The sequence below is a fragment of the Sparus aurata genome, chromosome 8 (genome assembly GCF_900880675.1).
Source record: "Sparus aurata chromosome 8, fSpaAur1.1, whole genome shotgun sequence".
Lineage (NCBI taxonomy): Eukaryota > Metazoa > Chordata > Actinopteri > Spariformes > Sparidae > Sparus > Sparus aurata.
This window is the reverse complement of record NC_044194.1, coordinates 5,255,726-5,275,320: the sequence shown is the minus strand read 5'-3', so window position 1 is coordinate 5,275,320 and position 19,595 is coordinate 5,255,726. Positions and strand designations below refer to the sequence as shown.

Below are 19,595 nucleotides of genomic sequence, written 5' to 3'. Positions count from 1 at the left end.
GCACGGCGTATTCCTCACCTGTCTCTTCCTGTTTCCTGTTTATGTTCTGCCCGCCCTGCAGCCATTCTCTCCTCTTAATTCCTTCACACGGTGGTAAAGGCGGGCCAACACAGAGAAAACAAAAGGTTCTCTTTCTTATTTTTCTTGCCAAAAGGTAAGTTTCAGACTGCGCTATCTGATATTTACTTTAGGAACGAAGCGCCGGTAAACAAATGTATTCCCAGAAGAACGGCGCACCTTTTGACCGTGCAATCACAGACTGGCACTGAACACAGAAGAAGAAGCGGTGGATCCAAGCTATCTGCTCTTTAACAAATGAGTGCCCGGGTTTCTGCAGATTTATGTGAGCCCAGGGCTAATGCTGTTGTGGGCCGGTCACGGTAAATCTGCTATTTTTGTCAAGGTGTGAAATGTATTCGGCTGTTAAATCACACACAGGGGCCCCTTCCTAAGACAGCATGGTGCACACACACTCACACACACACACACACACACACACACATTCCCACACACAACCTTGATTTGCTGCATGACTTTTATGCGCTTCATTAAATTGTTTCTACAAGTACAAACCTATTTTGATGGCCTCATGAGTAGTCGGTGGAAGGGAGAAGGAGGGGGAGAGGGGAAAAAAAAAGAGAGAGAGACGGATTTCAACATGACCTTGATTCCCTGGCAGACATAATCACATGAAGAGTTTTCTCTGGGTGACTCGGAAAGTCTGCAAGGAAGTTGATGATTTGAATGAGAAAAACCAGGAAGTAGAGAGAACAGATATATTACGGATTAAAGCCTGCGGTGCACAGATTTTATACATCCTCCTCTGCACTCCTGCCTCGTGTAGTTCTTTGTTTTGCCTCCTTCTTTTTGGCAGCTGCTTCCTCAGATCTGATTAAGAGACCAAAAGATCAATAGCTAGAAGGTAGTAAATCGGAATTTCAGCGTTAGTATTTTTTAACAGTTTCCCCCATTTTCTTCCAATTTAGAATGACCGATTCTCCCGCGTTATGGTCAACACAACCTCCCGTTGTCTGCAGAGTAACCACGTTATCTCACAGACACACAAGGTAGCCTTCAGCGTCTCTATTAGACCCACCACGCTTTTTAAAAATCCATTGTAAACTCATCCACTGGAATATGAGACGATCGGAGGGAAGACTTCATCCGATGAAGTGCAGAGAACGACAAAGTCTTACGAGGAGTGGAGGTCAGGTTTGAGTGGAAGGACACAAACGGGAACTTCATCCAGGAGACGGAGAATACTGTCACGCTATTTCTAGTGAGAAGTCTGAGGATGAACTCAGACTAGCTGTGGACATTTAGGCCACATCCACACGTACCAAAACAATCTTTTTTTCCCCTGTCTTCCTCGGCATCGTTTCAAGAATATCTGCATCCAAACGGATCTATTGTAAGCGGCTCAACACGCTTTAGTTCATATTCCAGGCCTATAGGTGGCTTGCACAATGTATACAAACAGACAGTAGACGGAGAAACCGAACTCAAGAAGAAGAAGATGAAAATAGCTAGTGCAAGGAAACCAGAATCGTTTGTGTGGACCGATAATGAGGTCGACTGCAAGGTGAGTACGGCTCAATATCTTCTGCAGCTTGAACACAAGCATGTAGTCCGCCATTGTTGTTGTTGTTGTTATGAGACGTCGCTGGGTTAAGAGGTCGAAGGCTAGACTTCAAGGGGTGGGGCGATGGTGTCATCGATACGCAAAGTGTGCGGATCCGCTGTCCACTTGAGAACGCAAGGGCGGCGTTTTCAAATTTTTACAACATGAGACCAGGTTTCAAAAAAGTGTGTTTACAGGATCGATGTGGATGATCGGCCAAAACGATGTAAAACGTGCGTTTACACAAAAGTGTTTCCATGTGGATGGACCCTTAGCAGCCACAGAAGCCAAATGTTTTCCTCAGGAGATGGTGGGAACCTAAAAAAAAAGCTAAAAGGAAAAATAAATATTGGAGTTCCATTCATCAGAAGGATGTTGCTTCCTGTCTGCTTGGTGTGTAATCAGGTTGTTTGCTAACACTTTTGCTGTATGAACTTACACAGTGATGACACGACCGTGCTGTGTTTAAAGGTTGTTGTGTTTTCCTCAACTGATGTTTGTACTTGTACTTGTATGTTTAGTGTATTCACCGGCAGAAAGAAACATTTATTCAGGAACATTTAATCCTCAGTGTTGATGACGACGTTAAAATCAACATCAGAACGACACGGCATTATAACGAGCTGCTCAATTTTATGAGACCTCCGCAAACACAGTCGTCTCATTGAAATAAGGTACAAACACCTGCGATGGTTTACACCGTCTCGCCCCCAGGACCGCGCCCTCCACACCGGCAGCAGATTAACGGCGCATCGTCTCCTCTTTTACTGCGTCGTATCTCACCAACCCCAGTCTGTTTGTCCTGTCCGGGGGCTCTCCAAATAAAGGCGAGGGTATTTCGTCTGCTGGGATGTGGATGTCACAGGCTGTAATTTATTAGTCACGCTCGAACATCATCAGCAGAATATTCATAACACAACCCACATCAACGGCCCACAACATCCCACAGCAACAGCACGGCGCTTGGGAGACCTCTAATCGGACGTTTCATACAGCCTGTGTAAAACCAGCGCCGAGGATACCAGCAGATTGAGCCAATTTACAATGATCAGACTGGAGGCCCGAGCGCCAGTATGGCGTGGTTGTAAAGTAGATCCAAGCCATCTTCTCTCTCCAACACACACACACACACACACACACACACATCACACACACAGTCCGCCGCCCACATCTCATCAGTTTCATGTGTGATCCTCCCGGCACCACAGAGCTAGCACAGTTCAGCATGGTGCTCTTCAAATCACTCTGTCAGCTCGTCGCTTAAAAAAAAAAAACTGTGCTCGGAGAAGACAGTCTGAACCAAACAGCACCAAACAGACTGCGGGCTTGAGAGGCCCGAGACTACAGCAGGGATGGAAAACTGTGGCCGAAGCTCAGGGAGTTAAGTTTATTAAGACGCAGGAAGAAACTAACAAGAACGATAGGTAAGGAAACATAGCCAGAGGCATTCAGAAAGACTTTGCAGGGAACATAAAAAAATCATTAACCTGGAGGGTGAAAAACAGACGCTGAAGTTTTTGTGAAAGACGAGAGCAACTCCTGCTGTACCGCCGCTGCTGCTCTGCTGATGATGATGGTCACCAGGATGGCGATAACCCGGGGCTTCTTAAGCGATTCATCCCATACACACACGCCAGTGATCTCTTTTTTATCATCTGCCCTCCCACTCGCAGCACAGGCTCACACGAGGCGTGTGGGCTCTCGTTTGAAACTTCATATCGAAATTAAGCCCCACTCATCTCTGAGCTTTGCCTGAGGTGCTGCACACCACTACAGAGAGAGAGGAGTGGTGCAGAGCCGAGTCGAAGCGAGCAGAGAGGGTAAACAGAAAGTTAGAGACTAAGAAGTACAGAACAAAGATACAGAGAGGGTAGAAAAAAAAGAAATTAGAGGTGCTGTGGGAGCTTAAGATTGAGGAGGAGAGTGATGGCAGAGGAATGGAGTGAGGATGGATGTACAATAGATGAGAGACTTTAAATGAGCTGCTCTGAAAGACCAAAGCCAGCATGACATCGGGAAAGGCATTTATTGCATACAGATGTGATCAGACGGGGGAATGGAAACAGGAGGACATTGCTAAATAATGTTCAGCCTTCACTCTTGCACAGTTAATCAATGTTGTTAACCCAACATGACGTCACCTGTTGGGTTGTGAAGCCTGGGTTGTGGCCTTATGCCCTTTGCCATCTTGTTTTTTGAAGCCAAGTGTGACCATTATGTGAACAACAGGGTGGAACTAAGGATGATGTCATGGAGGAGGACACACTATGGTAGCGACTTGCCACTCATAAGGTAGCCACACCCTAAGCTTCCCCTGCTGTATTGTCTATTTCAAGCTAAATGGAACCATAATTTACTAAATAAACATCTTGCTGTATTGAAGAAGACTTGAAACTAGCGATTGAGACCATAAACTCATTAGGAAACTGTTTACTGAGGTAATAAATCCACTGAGAAGTAGGGTCATTTTTTCATAGACTTCTATACAATCTGACTTTGACTTTAGTCCTTGTTTCTAAGGAGGGACAAACAAATGTAAGTGCACCAAAGTTGTCTGAATGGCTAGTTTCCATTGGCTGTCCATTCACCAGATGTTAATAGACATACTTTCTTTTGCAACCAGTGGAGTCGCCCCCTGCTGGTCGTTTGAAAGAATGAAGATTTAAGTCACTTCGGCACTGGTTTCGCTTTTCCAGACCTCTGTCGACTATTCATAATGATTGTGGGCACGAATAAAAACTAAATGCAAACGGTCGTAATTAAAGTTGAAAGCTTTCTCCAGACAGGTGAAATCATTTTTTATACGGCGAGAGTCAGCAAGATGAAGATGAAGTGAAAATGACCGGGGAGAGGAAAATAGATTAAGGCATAGAGGAAGTGCGCTCTCATGATGTCGATGGGGTCCACTTACCCCGACCTCCACGTGATCCGAGCCCTTGTCATCCTGCTTGTGGAGGATCTCAAAGTAGTACTGTCTGGATGAGATTAGGCTGAGGGGGGAAATAGAGAGGGCTATTGTTAGATATTTGACACTGGTGAAAAAGAAAAAGATTGTTTCTATAATAAGCCACTGCGGCTACTTCAACCTTAGCATCTCTTTCAGCGACCCGCACTGCAAATATACTGACTATTGCTGTGTGGAAAACATACCAGAATTAAAATTTTGGGTTGCTAAACAGATAAAAGTACAACATGATTTAATCAGACTGCAGCAAAGTAAGGTAAACAGACTTTAAAAGCAGATAATAGTCATAAATGTGGAATGAGCATAAACAGGGTAATCAGCGTAGAATATAACTTGGGGCTACAGGAGAAGATGGCAGAGGAGACAGCAGCGAGCCGTATTATCAGGCTGAGGTCCTGAATAAAACACTCCTTCAGAGGCTGCGAGGAGGAAAATCAATGCTCCAGATAAATCAACATTTTACACTTATACAGGCTCCAGTATTTCTCGGAGACTCCTGGGTTAGAGCAAGAAGAAGAAGAAAAGGTCTGCATGTCATCCCCCCCTGCGCTGACGAAACACACACTCCAAGCTGCGACACTTTATTCTTATCAAAAACACATCTGAGATAATAGGCCAGCATCTGCTGCTGAATGAGAGGCACTGCTTCACACGTCATTAGCTCTCAAAACACACACACACACAGAGTCATCGCTGAATACACACAAACACCGTTAGGCAGTGAATAAAACCACGTATTTGCATGTTGTGTGGATAACAAACGTCCACGGCGAGCTATACTTATGAGGATGAAACGGTAAAGAATGTTTCGACGCCTGTGAACAAGATGATGCTGATTCTGTTTGCCGCAGCCTGGTAATTTGGGAAACATTTGCTACTCTGAACTATTTAGCTCCTCCATATTCATGTGCTCTGATTCACAGAGATATGTACCGGCTCGCTCGCTCGCTCTTCCCTTCAGTTTCTTTGCCTTTTGTTATTTTTTCCCATTTTCCGAGCTCTCTTTTCTCTCCTTGTGACGGCTGCCTTTCTCTCTCCTGTCTCCTGTTTGTTTCCTGAAACAAACACAAGCTCATCCTCTTTGATGAAGGCAGTGTTCTGCATTGAAAATAGCCTCGCAAAAAAAAAAAAAAAAAAACAGGGGATAACATGAAAACAACAGACAAGCAAGCAAACAGAACCAAGGTTTTTTTTGTTGTTGTTATTTGCAGGATGTTATGCTTGTTTTGGAGAGAATGCGCAGTTTAAAAATCGATTCATTCAAACAATGACAAGTAAGAAATGCAAATTAAACAATTTTCCACAGCCCAAGGTGACAACATGTTGTTGCTGTGAAGTTCAAAACCTGAAGAGAAAATGCAAAAGAACTGTCTCCTTTGAGAGGAAACCTGAATGGTTATTAAAATTCAGGGTGCCTACAAGCTTTTTTGGACAAAGGATGGTATTTTGGTATTAAAATCTGCATTTTTATTCTACATTCATCTGTGGTATTTAAAGGGCGCCCCCACCCGCCTCAGTCAAGAAGCCCCCGAGACAACTCGTATTCTATCAGTTGAATCATCACACTTCTTTTATTAGCGGTCATTCGAAATTGGAAGAAAATGGAGAAAAAGGTAAAAATCACTAACAAATCCTCCCCAATGGAAATTCATATTTACTACCTTCAAACTATTGATCTTGGGCTCTTCTAAGGAAGCAGCTGCCAGATAGAAGGAGACAAAACAAAGAACTAAACGAGGCAGGAGTGCAGAGGAGGATCTATAAAAGCTGTTCACTGCACGCTTTAATATGAAGTATATCTGTTCTCTCTACCTCCTGGTATTTCTTATTCAAATCGTCAACTTCGGCAAGTTACAGGTTGTAATGACAATTGTTGTATCTTACATGACATATTTTGTTTTACAATTCCAAACTTGTCTGACTAATTTATGACATCAAACTCAGCCAAACTTGAAAGATCAACTTTTCCATTTGTACAAGGCTTCTTCTCCGAGGCGTTTTCCAACAGAGTGCAGCTCCATGACCTCACTAACAAATCAAACTGCCTGAAAGTAAATTATGACTGCGCCCTTAAAATACTTACTTACTTAATTACGACCTGTTTTAGCTGGGATTAGCCCAGACTTGCTTAATGGTTTTTTGATGCTGCTTGGTGATGATGCCAGTAAACAAAGTATATTTTAGTGACATTTTGTCTAAAAACAGGGAACAAGATGACATCAATAGTTTACAAACGATTACAAGCTGTAACTTTCCAGAGGCTTTAAAACGTAATCACAAAGCAAATATCTACTTGTGGAATAAAACCACTGAATGTGACATCAAAGTTAATGAAAAGTATGATACATTAGCTAATTAAAAAAAAAGAAGCATCGAAGTAATATAACGTCTTTCATTTTCTTTATATTTCTGCCATAAATATTAACACTTTCTCATGACTGAATTAAAATAATAATTTTCAAGAAATTTCAAATTAATAAAAAACTTAACATGGGGGTTTTGCAAGAGCCTGCAGCACTGAATTTTTTTAATGCACGACCAAATACCTTCTATATATGATGAAACTTGTTGATACGCCACAGAATCTTAATTTGGTTGCAGCAAAGTTAAAACTAGTTGACATTTGAATGTCTAAAAAAATGAAAGGTTCTTCTTCATTTTTCAAGCCCCAGCAGGTTTTCAAACACAGGATCTTCTTACTTTGAGGCAACAGTGCACCACAGAGCACACACAAAGAATAACTAAGATGATAAAATTTAGCTCTAAGGGCCAAACTTCTAAAAAAATCCCAACTACAAAAGTTTGGAAGTAAAACTTTGGGATTTCCTCATGAATTAAAAACAATCTTTACATCTCTTTTTTCAAGAAAACCCTCGACATCAACTCGGAGGCCAAGGTTGGTACGGATAAGCACGAGCAACTTTTCAATCCTCGAAAACACGTTGTCACTAATTGTCTCAACACTACCAGACACAACAGCCTCTGTATTGTTTCCTGATTTAAAGTTGTACTGTACGGTACACTCACAGTATTTTGCAGCGTTTGTTCTTGTGTGTGTGTGAATGTTTATGCCCTGTTTGACCCGAGTTGGAAGTGAAGGACAAAGGCTGAAGGTGCGACGATCACGTGTTGCCCTGTGCACAAACGCGGCCGCACCATCCGGCTGCCCAGCGTTCTGTAACCAATAAATCATCGCAGGTGCTGGAGAGCGTTGACAGTGCGCTAAGGTCACTCTCTCATGAATAGGGAACACCTCTTCTGTGCAGCTGCTGAAACGGCACTCAGCGAAACCTAAGTGCCTCTTTCGGTTCTTGGCAGCCTGCTTCGCCCCTTTCTGTGATTCAAACATGGCGAAGGCAGTCACAATATCTTTTTGGAATTCGACTTAGACAACACAGATTTAAAAGAGACATTACATTAGATTCAACCGGATGAGATTTTAATTAATGTGATGGATACGTGGGGAAATTCAGTCATCAGAATTATCGCTGACGAGAGAAGAACCGACAGCAACACGTCGTCTTGGGATATAAAGTATAAATGACAACAAAAATATTACTATCAGACACGTAACAGGCATTTATAAGACTTTATCACTGTTCCCTGTTCAATCATAAACTGACACGTCACATCTTTCTTTGAACATCATAAAGTCAAAGTGATATTCCGCAGTAGTCTTTGTGGTTCATTGACTTCCCGTCCCCGAGCGGACGACTGTAGATGGGTTTTAGGATATATTAGTACATTTCCTGACCCTTTATTAGATTGTCAATTTCAGCCTGTAATCCAGCTCCATCTGTGGAATAATCTAATGTCAGAGCTGAGAGGATTGCAGTCTGCCGCCACAGTGTTTGAAAACGAGGCTGAAACAAAGATCTGGGGAGCCTTTGTTGAACAAATTCGGAGGGAGAGGTGTCAAACTAATTGTACTGTACTGTTGCATTGTGCCTCAATCAATATGCCAGAATTTCTTACTGTTTACTTACTGTTTCTTCTTTGTCTTGCACCTTCCTTGACCTCTCGTACTCTCATTTGTTACACTCTATTGCATCTACGTGCTTGTTCTTATTTTTCATGTGATGTAAAAAAAATCAGAATAAAAAATTCACGTGTAAGAATAACATAAATCAGAACAAATATACCCAGAAAACTCTCAACTTACTATCGTCTGTCAAAATGTGAGAATCATTTTCTTCTAGCCCCTCGCCATGCTCAGAAATTCAAAAAACCAATACGCTCAAAGAGTTTAAACTTCAGCAGCAGCAGCAGAAGCAGCAGCAGAAGCAGCTCAGCCAATATGAAGATTGGCTCCAAAGCCACAGATAACAGGCCAATCAACTATTACTGAGCAAGATCCAGACAAACAAAAGCATCATACCACACTGAGAAACAGAGACGGATAAATACATGGAGAAAGCGGGACATCTAGTCCTAGTCACATTATTATTTATTCTCTTTGTGATTTGAAGTAATTCTGCATGCCGATTCAGTCGCTGTTTCATTTTTGCTTCATGTAAATTCAGTCCCACTGCGTAGGTGAGACATGTATTGAGTCCTGCGGGAGCCTGCAGCCTGCAGTTATCTGCTGATAGTGATTTCCTCTTTTAAGCTTTGAATAATTTCTTTTGCGTCTTTGTTTTTGTTTTTCAATTTTGGTGCGAAGACAGACACTCAGAAAATGAAATCAGGATGGATCTAAATAAAGAGATGATGAGAAACGCACGAGAAAAGATGAACGACTTTTTTGTTCAAGCTCTCTACTTTCTTAAAAAAAATGAAGTATTATATTAAATTGAGAGTCTGCAGAAATAAAAGAGCGAGACAAACAAAGGTGCACGAAGTGGGAGGGGTGGAGGTGTTTTTGCAGCTTGGATGAGTCTGTCAGTGTGTGTGTGTGTGTGTGTGTGTGTGTGTGTGTGTGTGTGTGTGCTCTCCGGTCACACCAGTCCTCGTGATGGATGGCGAGGCGGGCTCCGGTTGAAAGAGATGAAGAGACAGAGGGACAGGCGGAAAGAAAGATGAAGGAGGAGCGATAAATAGCAAATGAACAGCAGAAACAGAGAGGGAATTATAAATGCTTTCTGTGTCTTGAAAGGAAAAATACATTACAGCGAATATCAGCGGGACGTGATTTCATACAGAACAGCCATGCCAGACGAGAAGAGAAGGAAGAAAAAAAAACATAAAAGAACAAGTGAAGGGCAAATGAGAGATGGGAAGAGGAAAGAATAGCTATTAGCGTGTGACTCAGAGGATGAGCAGAGGACACAAAACAAGAGTCTAATTGCCTGACTAATTGGAGTCTTTGTTTCCAGTTTCCCTTCATTGGGCCGAATGGATAGAAGACAGACAAAGGAGCTCGACTGGGCTGGATAACACAAGATGGGACTGCTGGACCAAAATATTCAGAGTATCATCCCCGCCGGGTTCTGAGTATGAAATATTCATCCGGTGTGAACATATAGAGAGCGTTCTCTTTATTCCTGCTGAGAGACAAACTCCTTTCAGAAGCACCTCAAAGAAAAACTGTTTGTCCAAAGAAATATACAAGAGCCCGCACACACACACACACACACACACACACACACACACACACACACACAGCTCATCTTACCATTTTATTTGTGAGGACGAGGCAAAATGTCCTCACAAGTAAAACTGTCCTCACAAGAAAGGTGGGATATCAAGGGTGGGTCCACACAAGCATAGCAATACAAACACACAAACACACACACAAACACGTCAATATTCCCAACAGGGCACTACACTTCTCCACAATCTAAGAGGGGACCTCCTTTTTTCTGGTTATTTTGAAAAAACAAAACAAAAAAAGAATAGAAAAGCTTATTTAATAATAATTTTTTTTTTACAATAATATAACTTCAAAATGTTTTCTCTTTGCATCCTTTGGCGATGTTTGCAGGTAGCAGAGCCGAGGTGAAATGAAGACACCACCCTTTGATTGCTCTCATTCATCCTTCATCTCACCTCAACTGCACCGCCAGCTACAGCAACTTCCTCATTTTCCAGCATCTCCTCTCTTTTTTCCAGCAACTCATTACTGCTATCTGACTGTCACCCTCTCTCTCTCTCTCTCTAACACCCACAGGTGGCCCTTAAATATGAAAGTAAAAAAAAAGACCATGCTCGGCGAATGCTCCCCTCTCAACTACATTAATGATACCTGTGTTTAGAGCTGCCCCAAGGAGATGCGCAAACTTCACTCTTCTCCCCTCTCGCTCTCTATCTCCGCACTCCACTCCATTTCTCATGCGTTCCTCTAATCCATCAGAGAGCTATCACGCTGCTCTTCCCTGCAGCCTCAATAAATCCTCTTTCTTCCATCCCCTCGACCCCCTCCTCTCTCCCTTCATCCCCCCCTGTCTCCTCTTCCCTCTCTCCTCCTGTATCTCGTCCGTCGCTTCTCCCCGACGCCTCTCGCGGCGTCTCTTCTCCCTCTATCTTCTGCGTCCGAATTCCCCCATATGTATTTATCTAATATGGCTTTATAGCATTACTATCTACAATGCTTTTATTCTTCTCCTCGCCTCCACTTCACCCCTGTCTCACTTTGATTTCATATTAACACTCCTTCTCATTCTCCTACCGGCTTGAATGCGTGGACATGGGAAGAAAGAATTTATAGTATCTCACAATGCCTTTCTCTCCCAGGGTTTTTTTGTATTTGTGCTACGCTGAAGGGCAGAGAAAACATATGCTCCTTTCATCACAGCAAAGTATAATTGTTACATAATGTCAAGTACAAGCTGAGAATTCATCTCCAGGAGGAATGTAGGAGTTGCACAACTCTTCACGAGAATTACGGGGAAAAGGCGAGCAACATTTTTCTTTCAGCGACGACTGACAAGTATTGTTGTGTATCCTTGAGCGCAGACACTCAACATCGAGCCCATTTATCACTGTGCTGACAAAATTCGTTAGCATGTTGAAAGACAAGCATGGTTAAAGGCGTTAAAAAGCGGGATACATGCAGGCGGGGCGAAAAGGCTGAGATAATCATTTGAATACGGAGATAACAGCCCACGCTCCCGGACAGTCTCTCCTGGAAGGCATTTATAGTGTCGCACACTAAAAGTGACAGAAACAGTGGAGCATTACAAGAAGAGAGCTCGAGAGAGAGAAGTGCTTACTGTCTCACCCACGCACACCTGGCCAGTCAAAAAGAAGGGGTGAATGTCAGTTTTCTGGAAGTTACACAAAATCTGGAGTGTTGGCGCGGACGTGTGGGTGTTTTTATCTAAAATATTACCCAATTATAATAAAATATATTTTAGGTACAGAAAAAAGCACATGTATACCTCTAATTTTTGTACTTAATGTAAGGTATATATTTTAAAAAAAATAGATGTCATTAAGTTCAAACTCAATGTACTAAAAACCAATATACTAATTCAAAAATACTTCATGTGGTAGCTGAAGTATATTGTTGTTAACTAATAAAGCATGTATATTAGTACATACACACATATACTGTGTACAAAGTATACTTGAAGTTGTGCCACTTTAGCACATAGAAATACTACACTTCAAATTGTGCTTTTCTACAATTTAATTACAACTGAAATATACTTAGTACAAGATTTGTGCTCCCGAAGAGCAAACGTAGGTTAGCTAATCATTAGCATACTTGAAGTGCACTGACGATAACTCTGGCTACAAGTATACACAAGTATGTTCAGATTAATATACTGTTAAGGGTTTCCTTTGGATAACATTGCTCACTCTCTCCTTCACTCGACCACTGCTGCTCTTGCTGTCTCTGCCTCAGCAGGAGAGCAACAACAGCAACCGACAAGTCCTGCAAAAGGTACAACAAAGCGATTTGTTGAAAATAAGAAAGGATTATCTTTTGATTCAGATCAATTGCTTCCTGTGTGCATGTTGACGGGCCGATGACATGTCCTCACCAAACAACTAATCTCTCCTCTTGACATCTACGATACGTCCTGAATATTCACAGAGTCACTCTTCAAAGAGCTTACATATCCGTTCCCCAGCTGCTCTTAATTTGATTTCTGTGTTTCCTCAGACTGAGCTGACCATCCATCTTCGTTACTGTCTCTAATCATGTTTGGCCAGAGGCTGCCTGACGTTACCGCTTGGTCGTAGTCAGGCGTTACTGCCAATAAGACGTCCTCTATCGTGGCCTTTTCACAGCTCAAGAGATGCGCATCAGCGCCCCACGAGACATTAAACTTAAGCCACTACACACACTGAAACATGGATTTGCGTCTCGGCGGGCGCCCATCACTCATAGGAACAGATGGCAGAGTGAAGGCCTGCGGGAGGAAAGTGGGACAGCGAAGTCATTGCAGCTCGCCGGCAAACAGCTTCAGTGTATCAGCCAATTACCTTGAGCGGGGGGAGGTTTGCATCAAGGTTGGTATTCACAGTTGAACACAATCAGGTAATGCATGCACACAAAAGATAGAAACAGACATTCATTCACATGTAAGTCAATGCATACATATCATGTAGACAGTGTAGGCGCTCGCTGCAGAGCAGGTGCAACACTTAGCTCGTCTCTGCGCTCAATCAGTATTCCTATGATGCCATGAGCCCGAGAACTACACTTTCCTCTCTCTCAACGCTTGAGTCTCCGCACTAGCTAATAGCCAGCAGTGCTTAAATGATTCAATTATAGATACTGAGAGATCCCATAGTGAAATAACTGGTCATTCTCCACTAGGTTTCCCCTCATTGTTGCCTCGGAAAGGCACAGTTAACTCTTTCCTTCCTACTATTATCCGCCTTTGTTATTTTCTTTTTTCTGGTAAGTCATGCATACAGAAAACACATGGGAGTGTGAAAAAAGCACGGGAATGAGAAGGAAGAAAAGGAGAAGTTATGAGAAGAGCGAAAGGCCTTGAACGCTCACGGAGAAAAAAGAAGGAACACACATCAACGCCCACGTGTCTGTGGAGGATTGGGGCGTAAATGTCACTTCCAGCAGTCTTGTGATGTGAAAGCTGCTCCTTCAAAATGCCAGCTGTGGTGCCCCAGATAACCTTGGAATCCTCTTCTGCCTTTTTCCTCCTCACCACGCCACAGCCAAAGGTCAGCAGCAGCCATTTTTAATTTCAGTCATTACATCCGAAGGGCGGGAGGGAAAAAAAAATCCAGACAGACCAGATGTATGGAAACCCATCTACACAAACACAGATATCATTTGATTGACTTTCGCTTCTTGCCTCAGATTCAGCCGACGCTCATTAGTTTCCAAAAATCTTTCAAACAATATTCCCTCTAATCTTCCAACTCGCTGTCAATCACATCCGCGGTCTGAGCTCCTCAAAGGCTTCAGACAGAGTTGACGTCAAGCGCGGCGTCAGACTAGCTCAGTATGCTACTCAGCACGGTTTAGTTTATGGAATTTTAGCAAATGTCAATCTCCCCCCGGTGTTGTCTATACAGCCCCGAGGCTCTGGTAGCTGTGTCAAGAGAGCAGAGGCAGTGTTGACGAGGTTATCTGGGTTTCTCGTCTGACTACTCGGCCGTCGCTCATCAAGCCGCCGTGACAGCACCGAGCAGCCACTGCCAGACGATCACTTCACAGGTAGGAGCGTGGCCGGAGACAAAGAGTGAGACAGTCCAAAAAAAAGAGGGGACAGTTTCCAAGCATCAAAAAGATGCAGCTTCTTTTTTAGTACATTTGACTTTGATTCCCTCCAGTATAAATGTTGAAAGGCATGATTCTGGAGAGGATTATGCAGCAACTGAAGATTGTTATTTCTATGACTAACATGTCTTCTATTATTTCCTTAAATTGAATAACAATGTAGGCTAGCCATTCCCAAACTTAAGAATGATGTGGCTCTCCAAAAATCTGAATCACAACTCTGATGAACGTGAGACGAAGATGAAGTATTTCAAAATAAATGAAGAATAACAACTGATTTAACTTGTTTTTAAGTTCAGTACCTTCACAGCAGGATGACCCCCGGCTTGAGCTGTCCCCGGAAACTTCCCCTTTTTAAACTGTCCATTACCAGAAACAATATCTCAACGTCAACAAAGCGCAGACATCAGAGCCTATGATTGATGCCTCAAAGACAACAGAGAGGGCCGCTCGCTACAGCAGCTTCACATCACTGTTTTTACTCTTCTACTGCCTGCTCATAGTAGTTTTAAAGAAAACCTGTCCCAGAAGCTAGCAAGTGTTTCCACATCACCACAACATATTTTCAAAGCCACGTAGAGTAACTAGAAAGACGAGCAGGCTAAATTAGAAGAGGAGGAAGGGTGCACAGATGATTGCAGAGCTGGCCAATTTATCATTCCACACATTTTCTTATTTGTAGATGAAAATACAAAATTGAGGCAAGAAATCTGTCAATACAAGTATTTTATTTAATAGTCGAGACGAGAGTAAAAGGTAGAGGATGGAAAATTGGAAAAATGTACTTGGTATTCAATTCTATGAGTCAGCTTTAGTTTATTTAGTGGTCGAAATAAATAGAAGCAGAATTATCCCCCTTTTTTATTCCATGAAGAACAACATTGGATATTTTACATATATACTGGCTGCAGGACTGGAGATACTGTATCCCTGAGTTTCATTTCAGAAATCTGGACACCTAACTTTACGACCCACCAGTGGCCTGACGCCCACACTGTGGGAGTTACTGGTGAAGGCAATAAAATGATATAAACTATAGAACTTGTGAATAATAGCAGAGATTTCTGTAAGCGTAGCCAATTATTTTGTTACTGTTTCAAGTCATGCACTTTTTTTTTGTCAGATATCTAACTACAACTTTTCTTGAGGGATTGCAGTCATTAAGCCGAGCCAACATTCTCTGCAACCTCCCCTCCGCTGAACGAATGCTAACCTAAAAATAAAACACCGCTGGTGGTTGTTTAACAAGGATTCCCGTGACCTCATATTTCACAGAGTCATCAAACTCTGTCTTTCGACTAGTGCTTTGATTGAGAGACCCCCCCAGCTGCAGAAATATTCTGTGTTATGGACAACTTTGGTACACATTGTTGAGCAGCAGCAGCAACAGACACCCCATCACCCCCACAGGGTCCCCAGCTGGCCACTATTTTCAACCAGCTGGACATTGTATGCACTGGTGGAAAACACTGCAATGGCCCATTACAACTTCCCGGAGTCCAACAGGACTTTTTCAAATTGCATTTCTTGTGATATAAACAGAAAACAGATGCGATCGTCTTGTTTAAGAAGCTGGAAAAGGACAAATTTAGTGTGTTTGTGATTAATAAAAAAAATATATAAAACAAGTCAAGGGGCATAAAAGAGTTGTTTTGATGGATCTTACTACGATTCATTGATGGTATGCTTTATGCATAAATCCTAACTTGGATCCATTTCAATGCCACAAAGATTGGAAGAAGGTTTTTTTGTGCGAGCAGTAAAAAGGAAACTAACAGAAGCGTGACAGATTGAGACAACAACAGGGACGAATACTCTCCATCTTCAAGCTTTATTGAGCAAACTTCAGATGTAGAGCTCGGCCAGAACTATTTCACACACACACACACACACACACACTGTGAGTCATTACCTCCAGGTGGTCATGGCCAGGTGGTGTGCACGGCCACCCGATCTCCCAAACAGGTGCACTGATCCAACTCTCCTGTCCATCCCATCTATTTAAATTGGCACCCAGAACAGGCTTTCACACAGCGCAAACGACAGGAAGGCCCCGCCCGAGAACGTAAGACATTTCCATCAGTTTTTGAGCAACGTGCGTCTCTGCTTCACGCCGTTTGCACCTCTTCCTCTTTTACAGCTTCAAAATTCACTCCGCACATGTAATTGCCATTCTAGGCAACCGACAGAGTGAGATGGAAAAAGAGAAGACCATAAAAAGTGAGTGAGAGAACGAGGGGCTGATGGGAAAAATGGTACTTTAGATGAGGGTGGGACACCTGAAAGCTCCAGTTGCAGTCATCCATGATGCAGAGTAACCACAGAGGGACTGCCAACTGGAGGGTACCTCGATTATATATATTTATATATATATATGTGTGTGTGTGTGTGGGTGTGTGTGTGTGTTTGCCGCTTTCAGTAGCTTTTGATTGCATCGCGCGGAAACCTCCAACAGGCGAGTGAAGTGTTTCATGAACCCCTCCACAACAATATGTTTCGTTCCCTGACAACATGATTCAAGCCTGCAGCAGCCATTAGTCACTGTTCACTTCAGCTCCACTACAGTCGGCCGTACGGCTCCAACGAACCGAGACGTATAAATAACGGCAGTCCGAGAGCGCGAAAAAGAACAACCTCGCTCAAAGTGGGAGTGTCTGCTCTGCTTCGTTCTGCTCTACCCTGTTCAATTACGTCGGTGAAGGGTTGCCCTCCGTTCGATTGTGTTTTCTGCTCTGCACCATTCAACACCATCCCTTTGTTACGCTCCATTTTTACATCAGCTCTGTCCCATTTCGTTCTGTCCCGGGCCCCCGATATGATAATAAGCGGAGGGGGGAACAGTTGCACAAAAACAGTGAGAGCTGTTTTAAATTGCAGCTTTGTGCCAGAATGGAGTCTGTAAATTGGCACAAATGAACCTGAACTTATTCTTCAATAACAAATTGCACTAGAGGATTACGCTGCCAAGGGCTCGCCTGATGTGTGATGGCTAATTTTCACAGTCGGTTTCCATCTATAAAAATTGAGTATAATATTCTAGAAAACTAATTCATTGTGTGTAATTATTTCTTTATTTGCCAGGTGATAAAATCTATGTAATGACTGATTATTACTGCTGTCCACATGCTCTGATGTTTTTATTTCTTTCAGAAAATAATACCCCGTCCTGTTCCGCACTGCTCATTTGCTTATTTCAATTTCATCCCATCAAATTTGAATCTTTTTATGAATACGGGGCTATTAATCCTGCCACACGCACAATTTAGCACGCTCGGCAGCACATCAGCTGTGCCGTAAAAAACAGGTCGAGAGTAATGGTGTGTGAGGGGTTCACGTCGGGCGCCGCGGCAGACGGCACATGTGGAAGATGACGGATAAACAGCCTTTGCTGCGAGGATGTTCTCAATAAAGTCACCCGATGTTAATGCGGGATTTGAAACGGCGCGGTATTTAACAAACACGTGCACACGCAAAGAATGTGAATATGCTCGCCCACACGCGGGAACATCAAGCTACATTTTGGGCTAATTATCTTAGGCGAGACTTTCATCGACACTCTCCCCCTTAAAGCGTCGGATGGAGTTAAATAAAAACAGATCTGACTTTGGTCATTAGCTCCTTCCACCCGCCAAACTCCTACTTTTTTTTTTCTCTAACCGTTTTATCTGTTAGGTGACATTTCATGAACTGACGGTCGGAATCATGAATCACTTTACACATCAGGGTATTAAAACATTAAAGGATCTTCAGTGGAAGTTACTGAGCAGCAACCGGTGCGTGCATATGTGTGTGTAAAGTGATGGATATCACTGTTGTATCGGCGCTCAGCTGGGTGGAGAGCACACAGAGAAGAACAAAGCTCTCCTCGAGTGGAATATTTTATTTCACGACAGCCTGCTGACATTTCTACATACATAAACGAGTGCACACACACACACACTGAAGCACACGGTAACAGGTCACAGAACACGCAACGTCACGCCCCAAATTTCTTTGCCGAACAAGCTTTTCAATGTACCTGCCGTATTCTACCTCCATGCCTCGGTACTCTGTTGTTGTCTTGTTATTGTCAGAGAACGCTAGACGCTTGTCAGACAGGAAGAGAAAGGAGACAAACTTTTCAGCCGCCTCCTCCTCCTCCTCCTCCTCCTCCTCTCTTTTCTTCTCCGACGTTATCTTGTCACCCTCTCTGCGCTCTCTTGTTGTCTGGAGCGCCTGCTGTGCTAACCAGGCCCGGTTAATCCTACGCACAGACGAGCGCAAACACTCGCCAACAGGTCCTGGCCTGCGTTCAGCCTCGTATGGCATTAATGAATTTTCATTCATTATATAAAATGTCTGTGGCGTGTATGTGTGTGTGTGTGTGTGTGTGTGTGGGCGTGTGTGGGTGTCATAGCGTGCCTTTACAAAGGGAGGCAGAATGTAAAGCAGATGCATGGTGGTTTAAATGAGCATTAAAGATTTTCTTGTGGCTTTACGCATCTTAATAACCCGTCTCAGAATGATTCATTAGGAGTTATGATGAGACCTCGGAGTGAAGCAGTGAGTCAGAGCAAATTAACGGCAAACGTCAAATTAGTCCTGTGATAAAAAACCCTCAGTGTAGTTCGTCATGAGACGTCCATCTGCTGAATGTGCTCCACCTTTGTTTTTCAGAGTTTGGTCTCTCTGACACGATACTGACACTGATGTGACGCGACTTCATGCATGATGAGTATCAGTCGTTTGGATTGTTACAGTCACAGGATTGTACTTTTCTAGTCTCTCTACGTTAGAAGGCTTTTTTTTAGTGTTTTCATCTTGCCATGTGCTGGTTAATATAGTCTGACAACAGACAAAAAAAACATTTTCATTAAAAAAGAACAACCTCATTTGATGCAATTGCTTCTATTTTGCATGATACTGTGGACCTTTGAGGATAAGCGTGTTAAAAAACCAACCTGCAGGACACAAATGGCCCGTGAAAGATCAGCACCTGTGATCTGTGTGTGTGTGTGTGTGTGTGTGTAACAGTATAATGTCCTACAACTGATATCAACTAGTATTTTAGTCAATAGATGAGAAATTAAATCACTCTAATCTTCCACAGATTTAGCTTTAATCATAAGCTGAGTCGGGATCAGGAAGTCATTACCGCCACAAGGATTTTATCTGATCATCAGCTGATATTTCAGAGCGTGAGCATCACACCTACACTCACTGTCACCAAACACAGAGGTTTGTTTTTTTTTAGTTTTTGCTCCGCACGTCTATTAATATACTGCCGCTGTCACGGCTGCACTGCAATGAAGCATTCAACTAAACATCAGAACTATTTCTTTGATACATCAGCATATGTGCCATCCTTGAGACATAAAAATAGGGATGAT

General features: G+C 42.9%; 1 protein-coding gene across 2 annotated transcripts in view; it reads right to left on the bottom strand.

The window, feature by feature from the left end:
- The window catches only part of b4galnt4a (beta-1,4-N-acetyl-galactosaminyl transferase 4a), a 147,073-nt gene that overhangs the window by 22,295 nt on the left and 105,183 nt on the right, over window positions 1-19,595 (bottom strand). For both annotated transcript variants that reach the window (XM_030425349.1, XM_030425350.1), the window contains exon 8: window positions 4,533-4,611. In XM_030425349.1, coding sequence (XP_030281209.1) covers window positions 4,533-4,611 — 79 coding nt within the window. The remainder of the gene's footprint in view (window positions 1-4,532; window positions 4,612-19,595) is intronic.